Here is a 12,700-nt window from a genome sequence, read left to right as displayed (position 1 = left end):
CATAATTTGGGAGAAATGAAATAATTCCTTAAAGGCCAAAGAATATTGCAAAGAATATTGATTTGCTTGTGGATGAATGAAAAATGTTGAATTGGTTACTTACTTACCAGCACATAATTGTGAGCTAGCAAATTATCCTTCCTGTGGCCTCAGTGTCCTCATTTGTTATGGCAAGAGTAAAATTTCCACTTTACAAGATCCTTTGGTGGGTGATAAATCATACAGTTAAACCCTTAAAAATTGCTTGATAAATAATTGGTGCTTAGAGAATTGTCATTGTAACCTATTTCTTTATAGTTATGATAATGGGCATATTTTTGACTTCTATGAGCTTACTAAAGGATGTGTCAGCCTGTCCACTAGCTTGGTGATTCAGAGCATGACTTTCTGACAAATGAATCACATAAGAGCCCTTTTAAAACTTTTAATAAGTTGGTCACATCATGAGCCTAGTTTAGTGTAATCCAAATATTACAAAAGGGCAAATGAGCAGAGTGAGGAGCCAGATTATTTTCTCCAAAAGCCAACACGTATTAGATGTATAATAGGACTTTAAAGAACTGCAAAGATGCTACTTTAAAAATTATAAATTAAAAATTATAAAAAGATAGAATAAGATATAGAAACATTATTTTATTGAATTTTCTTTAACTGAGAATATAAGTGAGACTTCTAGAAAATACCTTCATATACTACAGTGATTAAAATACATAGAAAAAAGAAAGAAGCATGAATTGTATTTCTTGCATTCTAATCCTTACTCTGTCATTTGTTGTGGAGTAGTGGGTTATGGAACTTTGCTCCTTCTATGGGAGATATTTTAGAGGGAAAACCTGAGTGTAACAGTACATGACTTCTAATGCTAGTTCAACCTTTGACCTTGAGAATGCAGCTCAAACTCTCCGTGTCACAATTTTTCATCAATAAAATGAAAATAAGAAGGCATACCTAACTTACTGGCTTCTGGTGGGGACAGACTTAGTAATACTCCTGATATCTAATAAAATCTAATAAAATTATCTTTTTCATTAAAATTCAGAGTATAAATGTAAATGTAAATAATTGTCTAGAGAATAGTTTAAAACTTTGTATTACATCTTTCTTCAGCCTTCCAAAAGCAGTGGCTACTTCTATTCTACTCTCTAGAATATTTGGTACTCATGATGGTATTCAATGATTGGTTTTAAATGAACAGAAACAAAAAAGTCAGAATTGTTATGGAAACAAAATAATCTTTGAATCATTATTGAGCTGAGATCTTCTGCAACTGTATTTTTTGACAGGTTTTCCACATCTTTCTAATAAGTCGATGTCTTCTGAACCTTCCTAACCTTAACCTTCTGAATTATGCTTTAAATTTGAAATTAGTTTAATTAGAAAATAGTAGGAAATTTTTTGCTCTAAAATTTTCTAGTCAAGTTTGTAGTTCACTTTAAAGTTTAAGACCTATCAGAGTTTATATCTGATGTACATGAAAAAGTGGCTAAAAGGCTCACCTTTACTTCAGAGTTTTATGATTTTTATTTTAAAATATACCATGTTAAAATTCATATTTTTAAACAACCAGAAAATCAGACTGAATGTCATTTCAAGTATAATTGAAAATTTCACTAATGTGTTTACATTTAAATCAGAGGCAGCTAAATGAATTGTATTCTTATTCAAGGCAAAACACTATGATTCAGATTTCTTATTGGCAGACATAAAATAATACTGGTGTTTAGGTGCTCCCAAAGGTATATTTATACATGCTAAATTTGGGATAATTTTCATTGATTTTAACAAATATAGTCTAATTTAAAAATGTATATACTCTATACTCATTAATACTTTGGAAGATTTATTGTATAGAATAGAAGCATCATTATGTCGACATACACACAAATGAATTTAATATAATGTCAATTTGTAATGGTAAAACTGGAAACTACCTAAATGGCTGTCAATAATCGAATGGTTTCATTCAAACTTTGAAATATTATACTATGTTATATGTTATTTTACTAGATAGAGCCATGACATAAGTATAAATAAGAAATTATGTTGCATAGTAATTTTGTTTTTGTAATATACCCCAGAAGCCTCAATTATATGTACATATTTTTATGAAGATGACAAAAAGTGCAGAAAGAAATGGTAGAGGAGTTGAATTTGTTTAATATATTCTTTCATATTTTATATGAAAAATATACTTCTTTCACATATTATACTTATTACACTTTAATGTGTTAATATATTTTTATGTTTTTAATAAAACTATTGGTTTTCTATGTTGATAATTTTCCAAATAGAGAAGGAGCCATTTCCATAAGGATCCAAAGTCATGGAGCCTGGAAAGTGCTATGACTCAGACTAGCCACCATTAGTGCCAGGCTGTATAACCATATAGAAGATGTAATTAAAAATTATGGTGAATGTTTACATTTTTAAAGAAATATAGCAACAGAAATATTGTCATTAATCCCCCTCAAAATACTTTACCTCACTTTGAACACACTTATCCCATAATTCTTGCTATTTTCTGAAGCAGTTCCAGAAGTTCTCTTTTGTGAGTTTCTGTAGTTGCCTTGTGATGGCTATCCAGATCTCCTGAGCAGATTCAAAATGTTTACCTTTCAGGTTGTTTTGATTTTTGGAGTAGCTAGATATCCCAAAGTATCAGATTCAGTGGAAATGGGATGAAGGCACACTGTAATGTTTTTACCAGCCTGTGTTTCATTGGGAGGCACCAGACAGCAAGATTCATCATCATATTGTTGAACACACCTCTTAAAGACATTTATGAAAGTGAACTTCCAGAAATACCTCAGAAAGTTGCAAAAACAATGGGATAAGTGTGACCAAATTGAGGAGAGTTTTTTAGAGGGAGATTAATGACAATGTGTCTCTTACTGTATATTTTTCTTTTAAACTTTCAGTGTATATGTCAGTTTCATCCCATAGGTTGAATCAGTGCCCCAATAGGAAACTGATGGCACAATCAGATTAAGATAATTCAAGGTGGGCTGAGTACAAAGGTTGGAGTATCATGTGGATTTGAAGAATCTCAAAAACCTGTTCAGGAACCACTGGCTGCCACAGCACAGCAATAGCTATCCAGATACCCAAGAGATAAGGAGAAGAAGAAAATATCCAAATCCCCACAGAGAGAAGGTCATGCTATAAACTAATGGACTTAGGCTACAGTATTGGGCTTTGTTCAAGAGACATAGTTCACTCAAGGTAAGCCTAGAGGCAGTGAACCAGGGAAATAAAAGTCCTGAATTGATTCTCATTTCTCTCACTATCTCATGCTTAGTCTTTCCACTGCCTGAATCCAGTAAAAGCCAGAGAAAGGGAGGGTGTGCTGATGTCACTATACAAGTCAGTAAGGTTGGAGAAAGGATGGAGAAACACAAGGAGTGGGGCTGGAGAAGTAAACAGAAGCTCTGAGGTATTCAGTTATGAACCTTCATTGTGAACTAAATAATCAAAATAGGCCATTAGAATGGGAAAATTGGGTATAATATACAAAATACTGATAAAAACAATTCTGCTTATGCCTTATAGAATTATTTTTAATTGATCTAAACCTAAAGTCAAGACTTTAAAAAATTCTTTTCTTTCTTTTTTTTGGTTTTTTAGGTCTTTAAAAAATCTGATAATGATTTTTCCTCCTTCTCCACTGTGCATTAGTACTGGTTTCTTTTCCGAGTCTGATGAGGGCATGGAAAAGGAGAGTTTAGATTGTAGTCCAGCAGTGTAGTTCTCTAAACCAGATAGGGGACCATCTTTACAGAGTACTGTGTGATAGCCTTCATCTGAATGCTTTTAATAATGGAAGGTTTCTGTTAACTTGTAGCGTGGCAGCAGAAGTGGCCCTGTAATAAAGGTCATGAATTGAGGTACTCACATTTATTGAGCTTTTGCATGTGTCAAATGCTATGGAATGCAGTCTTGTAGGTTATCATTCTAGTCCTCTCAGTAAACCTGTACCATGACCATTATTCTCAAATTACTGACTAAGAAACAAAGACTCCAAAAGATTAGATAATCAACAGGACTTGGAAGAATTTTCTCAAGGACAATGGTGGACTCTAGGTTTGCATCTAGATCTGCCTGGCTCTATCCCAGTACAGCCTCACGTAGGTACAAAACCACGAAGGAGTCACTATAATTACAGTCCTCTCATCTGTCTCGAAAATATGCCTTTCCTTTCCCCTCTCTCATTACCTTGTCTGCCATGTGTACCTTTATATATTTAACAATTATTTATTGCTAAGAATCATGCATGCCAGTGTTGATACCAACAAACATGACCTCTGCTTTCATGGGTTGTCCTGCTGAATAACTATTTTCAGGCCCACCATGCCACGTGTTTCTACTCACCCAAATCCTTTTCCTTTGAGGTTCTTCGTGTCTGTATCTTCCCATCTTTTTATTATGACTGAGGCTTATATTTTGGCTTATTTAAATTACAGTGTAATCTAAAATAAAAGTACCACTTACTATTCACTGTTGAGAGAATTTAAAATTCTATAGTATTAAAGGACAGATAAAACAAGGGAACTATATAAAACATGTTTTTAAAGGTACTGTCTGGTTTTATTGAAACAGATTAGCCAGCCTCCCCTTGAAGTTTGTATATAAGAATGCATGTTCAGGCTTATGTCTTAATCAGGCTAAAAGTATATCATATTTCCTCAAATAAACACATCTTCCATTTTTGAAACTGAAGATTGGTTTGTATTCAAAATCTTCTTGTCAAAGACAAGTTAAAACTGCTGTTCAAATTTCTTGTATCATTACAACCACAAAGCTAATATACATTTGAACTCATTTCCCCTCCTTTTTAGATATGCTTGTTCACTCTATGGAAAGCCCCAGATTAGGTTACTCAACTAATCCCATTTTTGTAACTCAGCCAGTATTAACATTATCAAAATTACAATTGATCCAGAATATACTGTTAAGAAGGGAAGTATATAGAAACACATGCTGATTTCTCTGATTTTGCGTTAGCTGCATGAAATTATGGAACTTTAGGAGCTTCTGCTAATGTTTGAGTTTTACTCTTTGACAACTAACTTAGATGATCTTCAATAGCATGGCATTAAAAGAATTCATGCAAGTTGTATTATGTAACTCTTTAGAAATAATTTCTGAGTGTGATGCACATATGCCCATACGTATACATACTCTACACACAATTATAAATTATGAAAATGATATTATTAAACATCTAGCTTGGTACTGTTTGTGGTAAGTTCTCTTCCTGGGTCAAGTCCTAGAATAATTACTTAATATCTTTGATCTTTTTGAATTTTCCATTTTTTAAAAAATGTAGGGCTTGGTAAGTATAACTAGAAGTTACTAAGCAGGCAACACAGAATCATAAGTGAGGCAAAATTTGCAAATCAGAGGTAACTGGTGCTTCTCTCCTGTGCTTCAATGAGAATACTGTTGTTTGGATTTTGGTTGTTGTTGTTGTTGTTGTTGTTATTAATAATCTCAAATAAATTTTCCAATTCCTGATGCTTTATCACCCATTTATCAAGAGTAGGGGTCACTGTGTTCTATTTTTGTCTTCACAGTGAGTTTTAGTTTGTGAAAACCATATAGATCCTGGAGTAATCAATGGTTCTTTTGAATCCTTTAGTAAGTCTGAAATGAAAGGTATTAACCATGTGTTTATGCTTGGTTTCTACACATGAAACAGTTAAGCCTATTCTTAATTTTCTCTCTTTGTCAGCTTCAAAGCAGAAAATTATACTGTTGCCCCAAACCCCTGGCATTCCGTTGATTTTGTTTAGAAGGTGTAAATCTAGTAAAGAATGAATGAAGGGCTGTTGCCAAAATTTGATGACTGTACTGCCAGTTGAGGTGGTTGCTTGCTATATAAAGTGGTTTTAGAGTTGAGCACATGCTGGCGATTTTAATCTTATAATTTTTAGTATTTCCTACTTTGAGTTTCAAAGCATAAGGAATATAATGTATGCACATCTAACGGGTGATATTTCAGCTTTGGTATCTTTTTGGATAATGTGTTGTGAATGAAATTTGTGTTTTAAGTAGAATTCTTGGACAAGTAGTTGTGAACAATAATTCTGACTTCCCATGTGTTCTGTTGTAATGAGAAAGCAGAATAAATAAATAAATGGATCCAAGTGGTCAGGAATCAGAAGGTTGAAAACAAGTATAATTTCCTTTATAATGATGAAAAGTAAGCAAAATCCCTGCACAAATAGTTGTAATCAAAGTTTGAAGACTAGTTTCCCATACTGTTGCTTGTTTGACAGGACAGTCTTGGGTGAAGTGAAAATGAAATGAGAAAACAAATAATTACTGAGCAAACAGAATAAAAAATTATCTCAAATATTATGAGGCTAGTTTCAAAAATCACCTCGAACACTATGAGGGTAGTGTGGCTCGTAGTTGACTCACTTCTCCAGGTCCTGGATTAGGTGACACACTTCTCCTCACCCTGGATTAGTTGGTTTACCTCTTCCAGTTCTGGATTAGGTGACACACTTTTTCTGGCTCTGGATCAGAGGATGCTCTTCTCCCAACTCTGGATTTTGCCACAGGCAAGATTTTTTCAAAATCATAAAGTATAATAGCTGCTCATGTTGTTGAATAACACGGGCGATCTCAGGTTAAAGTGTTTTTTAAAGATTATTCATCCGAATAGACACTGCTCAGGATGAAGAAGTACAAATAGCAAATAAATACATGAAAAACCGTTTAAAATCACTGGTCATTTGAGAAGTACACATTAAAACAACTCCAAGATTCCATTTCACTCAGAAAGAATGGCTATCATGAAGAACAAATGCTGGTTGGGCTATGCAGAAAAAAGAACAATTCCTCATTGTAGTGGGCATGTAAACAGATACAACCACTGTGGAAATCATTACGGAGAGTCCTCAAAAACTTAAAAGTAGAAATTCTATTTGACCCAGATATTCTTTTTTTTTTTTTTTTTTTTTTTTTTGGTACCACGGATCGAACTCACGACTTGTGAGGCAGTCACTGTGCTGCTGAGCTAAATCCACAACCTGACCCAGATATTCTTGTATTCTTCTGAAAGAATTAAAAGCATCATACCACTGTAATATATGCTTACCCATGTTTACAGCAGCACAATTTATACTATGTAAATCTTCCAAACAGCCCATTTGCCCATCAACAGATGAATGGATAAAGAAAATGTGGTATTTATGTACAATGAAGTACTACTCTGCCATAAAAATGTGTGAGTTTGAGTTATTTGTAAATAAATGGGTACACTTTGAGACCATAATTCTCAGTGAAATAAATGAGACAAGAGCTTAAATATTGGATTATTTTTCTTGTGTGAGAAACTGCAAGGGTAAAGAAGGAGCAGAATTGAGGACAGATATTGGGAAGTAGGAAGAAGTACTTCCAACTTTCGAATAGGAAAGGGAACAAGAGGGAAAAAGGGGAAAAGATTGAAGGGAAAAAGTATTAATTAAACAAAGACTGGAAGGAAAAAATGGAAACAAAGCCTTTGTAAATGGGAAGGGGAATCAGGGTTGTAGGGAATGTATGGAAATGGGAAAAAAAAAGAAGAATTAAGATATATTATGTACAAGTACAAATTCCCTATGGTGTATGGCAAATACATAATAATGAAAAAGATAAAAAAAAAGATTGAAAATAATTTCATGGCATCAAAAACTATCGGTTCTGAGAGATGTCATGTGACCCAGAAATCTGAACATGAGTACGTGAGCCTTCATTATAATCTTTCTAGACAACTCTATGACCAAGATTATTAATGGATCATAGCAGTCTTTTAAAATAGGTGCATATTTTTCAAAGGAAGCCACTAATAGAGTAAAGATACAACCTATAGAATGGGAAAAAATTTTGTCAGCTACTCTTCAGAGGAATAATATTTAGAATATATAAAGAATTCAAAAAAATAGAACCTTCAAATTTAAAGACTCAGTCAAAAAAAATGGCCATCTGAAATGAGTAGACGTTTCTCAGATGAAGAATTACAAGCAGCAAATAAATACATGCAAAATGTTCAACATTTCTGTAATTCAAAAAATGCAAATTAAAACAACACAGAGATTCCATCTCACTTGAGAAAGAATGGCTACCATCAAGACATCAACCAGTAACAAATGCTGGTGAGGCTGTAAGGAGAAAGGAACCCTTCTCCATTGTTAATGAGACTGTCAACTGATACAACTGCTGTGGGAATCAACATGGTGATTCCTCAAAAAAGCTGAAAGTAGAAATTCCACTAGACTTAGCTTTTCCAAAAATGTTAAAAACACCATAGGTATCTTCCTAAAAGAGTTAAATATATCATACCACAATGATGTGTGTATATCATATTTATGGCAGTACAATTCATAATAGCTAAATCTTGGAAACAGGCTGTTTGTCCATCAATAGATGAATGGATTAAAAAATGTGTTGTTTAAATATAACACAGTGTTTTTCTGCCATAAAAAGTATAAACTTGAGACTTTTGTAGGAAAATGGATGAACCTTGAGACCTTATTATGAAGTGAACTCAAACTCACACCCTTAAACATGTTTTCTCTTATATTAAAAACTACACATATATATAATAAAGCAAAAACATATGCTTATATATAAATATATAATAAAATATATGTAAATTATATATAAATATATAAAATATATATTGCAAAATAAAGGACAGATAACAAGACAAAAGAGGACACAAAAGGAGAATACTATAATCCATTGTGGACAATTTATCTAAAAGTGTTCATTATTATAATTGTCTTATAAGTTATCACATGTTATTTGGCCTATTAGTCTAGTTTTCAATCTGTAAATATGATGATTTATAAGGTATTATAAGATAAATAACTTTGATGCTGTACAAATAAAAGAGTGGTGAATTGAAGTAAGGAAATAGGGAACTGAAATGTGTTCAGTACATCTACTGACCACCTACAGTGAATGTTATCATTGTGTTATCATTATAAATGTAACATATCATTATGCAATCCTGTACTAATAAAAATTTTGAAAATGAGTCCATATTTTTCATCAGAAATTAGAGGTACAGTCTCTTTTAGTTAATGAGTCAGAATACTTCGAAACCTATTTTGTTTCCTGATTGATTCTGCATTTCTGAGGGAAGAAGAGAAATAAGACAGTTAAAGATGACTTCCTTGCAATACCAAGCTAGTTAGTAATTGAAGTGGAATTCATATGGCATATATCTTAGCTCAATAAAAGAAAGAATACTGTGTATAATATAATAAAAGGATTGTTGCAATAAGGTAATAGATAAAATAATACATTAGATATCTTACAAGATGTAGATATAGATAATAGAAAGATTATCTTATACACAGGCTGGATGTAGTTGTAGATATCTGATACACTATAACTCTGTCATGCCATTGCTAATAATACTATGATTTTATTCCATTTAGGAGTTGACTAAACCTGCCAATTATCTTACTGTTAGAAACAAGCATTACAAAGGGTGATGCTATAACTTTGTATTTTCAGATACTAGGGAAGCTGAGGCAGGAGTATTCCAAGTTCGAGGTCAGCCTCAAGAGTTTAGCAAAACCTTAACTCAAAAGAAAAAAAAAGTCTAGGGGTGTATCCTAGTGTTCCTTGGGTTCAAGCCCCAGTACTAAAAACCAAAAATGTAACAAAATATATGTTGAGAATTTATTAGATGCAGATCTTGTCTTCAGAAATCTTCCTATTTGAGCTGTGTCTTAGTTTACTAAAAATAAATAGAAATTAAATGCTCAGTTTAAGACATAAAAGTCATTTTCACTTTCTTAAAGAAGTATTTATCTATGTGTCCAGTAAATGTTGGATAATCAGCTGTTGGGGTGCCTTGTGGATGCAAAATAATATTAAAAATCACAGTAAAAATTCAATTTTATTTGCTCATTTTTGCCACTTATGATGAAGAAAATTACTTTGACATTTTTACTGATAAAGCCAATTTTTAAAAAAAAAAATTCAGAGGACAGAAATGGGTAAAAGAAACTTAAATTTCATGGATTCTTTGACAAAATTATTAAGATTCTGGTTACTGGAACTGCTTTGAGTATGATTAAGCAGCTTAAATGAAGATTTTATTCAAGGAATAGTAATGCACATTAAATTACTTTAATAAGTACTTATATACTATGCAGAATGCCAAAATTCTATAAAACAGCTCTGTGGCAATGTAAAAATCAGATATGCTTATCTAGACATGAGGACATACTTGACATAAACTGACTTGACGGTTGGCTAGGACTGGAATTCTAGTTCCTACATGGACTCCCACTCATCCACCCACATATATTGGACAGTTGCCTGATCAAACAGATGGGTCTCAGACCATACTTTCCAGAAGGCGCTACCACTTTTATTGAGCAAAACATAGAATGAAAATAGACTGTGTGGTGCTATTGTGCTCCTGGGCATGATGACTTTTGTGAAGAGCTACTATTTATTATGGTTTTATATTGTTGGAAACACAGTTTTTTTCTTATGAATGAGTATGTGAAAGTAGAAAAACAGATGGAGTGTTAGGGACCTGGAAAACATGTAGCTAGGGAAGCAGTTCTCAGTTAAATATGAAAATAAAAAATCAGCAGGTGTGTAAAATGTGATATGGTTTTATAAATGAATGTATCTATAATTTTAGAAAATGTTTGGACTAACCATGGATTGATCGTGAAAATTTTCTCATTCACCTAGGAGTATGAGACAAATTGGAATTCCTAGCATCTGTCCTTATTTGCTTCCATAAGTTACCACTTCCATGAAGCCTGTTTTGGGGCAGTGCGTTGAGTCCTGGCTGAGTTTCTATAACTGCTACCCACTATCACACGGCCTAGTGAGAGGACTATGGAGACATCAGTGGTGGGGGTGGTAGATGACTTACAAGATCAGAACTATTTTTTCTTATTGATTAGTGTCATTGAGGTTCTGTGCATGTTTGTGATAAAAACATTGAAGGGAATGCAAGTATAGCAATTAGATAACTCTATAGTTAGAAGATCAATACTGACATATTGAAAAGACCTCCAGCCTTCAAAACATTTTTCTTCATGATTTTTATGAAATTTTTTTAGTGTTGCAATTATCAGCAAACCATAACTTATTTTAGGTTTTTTGTTTTGTTTTGTTTCTTGAAACAGGGCCTTGCTATGTAGTTCAGGCTGGCCTTGACCTTGGGGGCAATCCTTCCTGCCTGAGCCTCCCATGTGCTGGATTTACAAGTGTGTGCCACCATACTAAGTGTCATCAAATATTTAACCTCATGGAACCATGAATGCAAGAATTTGTTCTTTAAACTATCAATTATTTTTTGATTGAATCATTAGCACCGATATTTACTTCTCATAAATTATGGCAATGCCTAGTCTGCGAAAAGCACAGGAAAATGCAAGTAAAAGACCTTCATTCCTCTTTTCTACATGATTTATTTAATATTTTGTTAACTTAGTTATATCCATAAAAAATAGGACAACTTGTTTGCCACCTACTCTCCAACACTACTGTGGGATCATCTTTTTTTAATGGCATAGAATAATACCTATGCTACAAAAGAATTCTAGGGGCTTAAACTCAGCACAGTGCATATTCTGTTTTCTGGTTATTAGATTTATATCAGCATAGACATGATGTTATTAAATACTTCAGCAAAAACCTGCAGTGAAACTTTCAGGAAAATTTGACCTCCTGTATAAAATACAGATGGGATTTTCTTATATTTATTTGGCTTCTATAAATATATCAGCCAAATTAATATAGAAATAGGAAATTATACAGCATTGTTTAAAGTTTACTTCTTTTCCAAATCTGCTATTATTTGAATTTTTCTGACTGTATAATGTTTTGAGATAGTTTTGTTTGATAGTGTTTAATTTAATTTAAATTATCATAATACTTTCTTGTTACATTGTCTTTTGAAATCATTGAAATTACCTAGATAACATTGTTTTCTCTCTACTTGATAAAAATGGAAAACTCAGAAGATTAATTTAGATATAGATGGAGAATAAAAGAACCTCAATATATATTTAATTATGTTTTATTAGAAAGAAATACATTAGAAAAAAGCCATTTGAAGAAAAAAAGTGAAAAACAGTGGGATATTTGAATTTTGTATCACTGTAAAATAATAATAAAGGCTCTCTTTATATGAAAGTTCATTTTTTGTGTATATATATTTTATGACAAATGATCATAACTAGATTTTTTTGAATTACTCTGGCATATTCCGTTTTGTATATTTTATTTAACATCTTGTTTTTTTTTTTTAAACAGCCAATGCCAGTCTGCTTGGAGGAGGTGGTGGTGAGTACTGAAATCACTTAAAATAGATTTTTATTACAATAATCATGTTTAGTAAGTTCTGTGGTACTTTAAAGAAAGTTAATTTTTCTGTTTTCCTCAAAAACAAAAATAATAATATTCCAGAACATAAATTATAATACACTTATTTTTATTTTTCTTAAATACTATTTTAATTCACTTTAAAACACATTGAATATTGCTTTCCTTTGTATCAAACTTCTTATTTCTACCCTTATCATAAAGTGCAGTTGCTAACATATGTATAGTGACTACTCAACTCACTTCTAAATAAGCTCTTTATAAAACAGCAATACATTTGGAGGTTATGGTTTCTTCTTCCTCCTCTTCTTCTTTTTCCTCTTCCCTGTCCCTGTCCCCCATC

General features: G+C 32.6%; 1 protein-coding gene across 2 annotated transcripts in view; it reads left to right on the top strand.

Annotated features, from left to right (window-relative positions):
- Macrod2 (mono-ADP ribosylhydrolase 2) overlaps positions 1-12,700 on the top strand; it is a 1,970,011-nt gene that overhangs the window by 506,065 nt on the left and 1,451,246 nt on the right. For both annotated transcript variants that reach the window (XM_063248672.1, XM_063248671.1), the window contains exon 4: positions 12,289-12,318. In XM_063248672.1, the coding sequence (XP_063104742.1) occupies positions 12,289-12,318 (30 nt within the window). The remainder of the gene's footprint in view (positions 1-12,288; positions 12,319-12,700) is intronic.

Source organism: Cavia porcellus, unplaced genomic scaffold, assembly GCF_034190915.1.
Source record: "Cavia porcellus strain 051 isolate PalLab524CR breed Dunkin Hartley unplaced genomic scaffold, mCavPor4.1 scaffold_5, whole genome shotgun sequence".
Classification (NCBI taxonomy): domain Eukaryota; kingdom Metazoa; phylum Chordata; class Mammalia; order Rodentia; family Caviidae; genus Cavia; species Cavia porcellus.
The sequence above is the reverse complement of the archived record's forward strand: the minus strand, read 5'-3'. Positions and strand labels throughout refer to the sequence as shown.